The sequence below is a fragment of the Triticum dicoccoides genome, chromosome 4B (genome assembly GCF_002162155.2).
Source record: "Triticum dicoccoides isolate Atlit2015 ecotype Zavitan chromosome 4B, WEW_v2.0, whole genome shotgun sequence".
NCBI lineage: Eukaryota > Viridiplantae > Streptophyta > Magnoliopsida > Poales > Poaceae > Triticum > Triticum dicoccoides.
This window is the reverse complement of record NC_041387.1, coordinates 587,991,805-587,996,455: the sequence shown is the minus strand read 5'-3', so window position 1 is coordinate 587,996,455 and position 4,651 is coordinate 587,991,805. Positions and strand designations below refer to the sequence as shown.

The window sequence follows — 4,651 nt, the reverse complement described above, 5'->3', positions numbered from 1 at the left end:
AAACTGAATGATTTTCAAGTTGATGGTGAAACAGGGGGCAAAACAGAGACTTCCATTATGTTGAACCATCTAATCCATCAGCACGATCTCACAAACTATTTACACTGGTGGTTTATTCTGGATCTAGCAAATATCAAATTTATTTCGCTTCATCATACTTGAATACAGTACAGTTTTTGTTTGAATAATAACAAGCCTTGTACTCGAATGTCGTTATCTCTTGCTCAATAATGGACATGTGTTATCTTTGTTCTTTCTTTTCCTGCTCATCACTTGGTTGACAGAAGTAGGCTTCATCTAAGACTAAAATGACACACTTGACATCTTATTTATCCAATGCCTTCTGTGCTTTGCTTGTATTGCTTCATAACCAGCCAACTCTGACCATTAGGCTTTTATGGCCAATAGTAACTTGTAGGCTGCAATCCAAGCACTTGCAGAAGCGTTTCGTAATTAAAATAATTTTCCTCTGATATGAATACCGCATAATTGGCAGGCATATGTGTTTTACTTTACTCATACATCTTGGTTTTGTTAATACACTTAGTGTTCCAGAAGACATGGTTTCCTTACAGTGCTCTACTCGTGAAATGAAATGCAGGATCTTTGATTCCGGCAACGCTGATTTTGGCAATTCGAAGATTCCAAGCACTGGTGAGATTAAAACCAAGCCGGATGGTTGGGAAACTACCTCGAGGGGTCAGGACGGTAACATATGGGAGATCTCACAGCGTGAGGAGGACATCCTTCTCCAAGAATTTGAGAGGCGCATTGCTTTCAGCAAACAGCAGGTCATAATTGACACAATAATTTCTTTGTTAAAGTCTCCAAATTCCAAAATGACACTGAAACTGTGGTTGCAGATTGCTAGCTTCATCAAAACTCACATATTTAGTCGAAGACGGCCTATCGACGGGTGGAAGTACATGATTGAAGAAATCGGCCCCAACGCAAGGAAAGGGAAGGGGAGCGTACAGAGACTGCCAAGTGTGACTGATCCGGCTACGCAGCCGTTCAGGGAGGAGTCGCCTGCAATTGCCTCTGCTGGTTCCTCCTCTCCTCCCCCCTTCAGAGGAAACCGACATTACTGATGTTCAGTATGTGTGCTATCTCCTGCCCATTTTCATCGGTATGGTGGCACACATCCAGCCTTTGTGGTTCCAAAAGTGCACTGGTAGGTAGATTCCTTGTGGAGAAACTTTGTGTATTTTCTGGGTCAGATATGCTTACACTGCTTTTGAAATGCATTGTTTTTGCGAACGTCTATTATTGGGTGATACTCGTCGGTCGCCCAATCTTATGTACGGAAGAATATCTAGAACAAGTAAAATTTCGAGGACAAATCTGGGTTCAACCGTGCATAGTGGACTACTGAATTAGGCCAACGAGCAAGACCAATCTTACACCAGTTCTTGGATAACTGTCGTGATGTTGCTGAGGAGATGGATTTAAAATATACTCCATCTTGGAAAGAGAAAACGGGTTTGTAAAGTATTTTTCTTGAGGTGATGTTGATGTATGCAGGCGGCAGCAAGCTAGATGTGATATTAGGGCGTCACCAACTGGACATCATCAAATTTCCATTCGTAAGTGGAAGGCGTGGGGTGAAGAACGTGGTATAAGTGACACTGGCGCCCCAATCTTTCGCAGTTAGAGGATGGTTTATGGAATTTCGGATGTCCAAACCATTTCACGAACATTCGATGACTTGGTTGGGAGTAAATAGCATAAAACTACTACTTTACAGGTTAGGTTCCAAAAAACTACCAAATTTATTTTTTTCGCTGATAAACTACCAAGTCGGCGGTCGGCTGTTTCAAAAAACACAAAACGCTAGTTGTTAGCGATTTAAGCCGATTTCTGACAGGTCGGACCCACTCCTAAACATTCTGTTTGTTTGACTGTTTTGTTTGACCGTTAACTTACATGTGGGACCCACATGTAAGTTCTCTCTTCTTCCTCTTATTTTTTTCTTCTCTCCTTCTCCACCACCGCACCTCCACCACCGCCGCACGCCAAGCCAGGTCCGACCGTGGGATGGGCCGCCGCACGAACTGCCGCGCCGCCACTGGAACTCCCATCTGCTCCGCGCCGTCGCACGTTGCCGGCAACCGCTTCGCATCGCCGCATCGACCCCTGCCCCGCATCGACATTGAGCCGCCTGCCGCCGGCACCCTCGTCCACGCACCCAGGAGAGCACGCTGGAGCTTGGGGCACCAGGAGGTGGAGGCTGAGCTCCCTCCGCAGCCCCTCCTGCGGCTCACAAGGAGGACTCCGCCCGACGCCGGAGCGTCTCCACCCTCCACCTAGCTGGCTCCTCCCGTTCTAGAACGAGGGAGGATGGAGGGGACAGGCCAGCGGTCAGCGACCTGCTTTCGGCAAGCTTCGATGCAGGGGGCGCAGCAGTTGATGCCGCTCGATTCCGTCGGGTCGAGGCAGGCGGCGGGCGGCGGGCGGCGCTGGTATCCCGGCGAGGGGAGGAACGGCGGGGAGGCGGGGAGGCGCAGGGCGAAGGGCGAGAGCAGATCCGGCGACTCCCACACGCGGCGGCGCGGCGCAGGCTGGCGACGGGCGACTGCATCGGGAGGGTGGATCCTCTCTGCCTCCCGATCTGTTTGAAGGAAGAAGACAGGAATATGGATTTTTTTTGTATTGGGGATTTTTATGAGGCTGACACATGGGTCCAATTTGTCATAACGTGCAACTTAACAGTCCACTCTATCCGTTTTCTTACATGCGGGCCCCAACTGTATAATGATGATTAATTGTAAAGCACCGAGCGTTTTGTGTTTTTTGAAACAGCCGACCCCTGACTTGGTAGTTATCAGCGAAAAATATAAATTTGGTAGTTTTTTGAAACCCTAACCTGTAAAGTAGTAGCTTTATGCTATTTACTCTTGTGTTGGAGGTCTAGAACTAGAAGTATCCATACCTCTGGTCAGAACATTTACGAGTGTTTTGGTGATCCGAATCCGAGATGCCTTGGTGGCTAATGCAAGAAATGGAGGAAGTGAAAATTTCTGTTAATCTTCTTTCTGCGACAACTGTGAGTAAAATGAAAAATGGGTCTTCTTGCTATTGTGCAGTGCAGTTGTTATAAGATTTATCTTTACCGAAGACATGCCTTTTGCGAGCAAAATTACTTCTCAGCCAGGCGCTCAATTTTTTGCTACTTACTTTTAACCAGTGGAATGGGTCTTAATGGTTCTGTACTGAATTTTATTTGCATATTTTAGATGACATGATTCTGAAATGTTTTTGGGATGATACACTAGATTGCCACTCAAGGGCACAATATTAACAAAAGATTTCAATAGGCTTGTACTCCTTATGTTCCCTTTTATAAGACGTTTAGACGACAATTCAGACAAAGCACAAAACAATTCAATGTCAGCTGTCCAAAACGTCTTGTAAAAAAGAACGGAGGGAGTAATACATTACAGCTGTAGACTTTACATTAGTCAGGACACGCATTTGGTTGTGCAAGGTTATTTGTCCTTGACTTATATTCCGGTAACAGACAGCAGCAAAGCGAACAACCGTGCTACACGGAATGGCAGCACAACACACCCAAACACACATCCATACCCGACATCAGTACCGGTACCCGACATAAGTAGAGAACAAAAGCCCACAAAGCAATAAAAGAGTAGAGCCCAAAAATAGAGAAACAAGTGCAAAACAAATACAGCGAAACGCTAAAGAAGATGGTGCGGCAAGGCTCACATCTGCTTCCACAAATGATAGGCACAGACGGGCCAGTCAGTTAGCAAATAGAGGTGAGAACAATTGGAATGTGCAAACCATTCATAGGGGCTTCCATTCTCTTGATGCCACTATAATCCTCCAACTTAAACCGCCTATTGCTTCTAAGAAGGATTTCTTAGCTTGGCGCTATGAGAAGAATGATGTTTTCTCGGTGAGGAGCACTTATAAACTACTCCCTCCGTTCACAAATATAAGATGTTTTGGATATTTCAATATGGATTATATACAGACTGAAATGGATGAACAAACACACTAAAACATGTTGAAATGGGTGAACAAACACACTAAAACATGTATGTATACATCTGATTTAGATAAAAGTTAGAACATCTTATACTCCCTCTGTGAACCAAAACCAAAACACTTATTTTGGAACGGAGGGAGTAGCATACTATCAGCATTACAACCAACAAACAAGTCCTGGCACCAGTTCAAGATAAGAGGAGACCAGATTTCTTTGGAAGCTTATTTGGAATGCTCTAGTGCCAAATAAGGTAAAAATATTCGGCTGGAGAGTAGCTTGCCATAACCTTGCTACAAAGAACAATAAATTCAAAAGAAAGTTGGAGATTGGCAACATATGCAGTGTGTGTGGCTGTGAAGCTGAAACTAGTTTTCATGCTACGGTCGAGTGTACTAAGCTAGAGCCTTGAGAATGGAGATGGGAAAACCTGGAGCAGTCCTGATGAAGCTTGTTTTAAATACACTGGTCCTGACTGGCTGCTAATCCTTTTGTCGAATGTAAGCAAGGATAGTAGAGGCCTGATCATCATGATTCTCTCGAGAACCTGGCACCTCCTATGTGATGTGCTTCACGATAAAGGGGAGTGTAAGATCTCTTACTATTAATTTCTTGAGTAGATATCTTCCAGATCTAATGATA

At 44.9% G+C, this 4,651-nt stretch overlaps 1 protein-coding gene across 1 annotated transcript in view; it reads left to right on the top strand.

Annotated features, from left to right (window-relative positions):
• LOC119291606 (protein GAMETE CELL DEFECTIVE 1, mitochondrial-like) overlaps window positions 1-1,266 on the top strand; it is a 3,608-nt gene extending 2,342 nt beyond the window's left edge. Inside the window, exons 2-3 of the mRNA XM_037570395.1 lie at window positions 602-791; window positions 864-1,266. Of these exons, the coding sequence (XP_037426292.1) occupies window positions 602-791; window positions 864-1,091 (418 nt within the window). The 3' untranslated portion in view covers window positions 1,092-1,266. The remainder of the gene's footprint in view (window positions 1-601; window positions 792-863) is intronic.
• The last annotated feature ends 3,385 nt before the right edge of the window (window positions 1,267-4,651 follow it).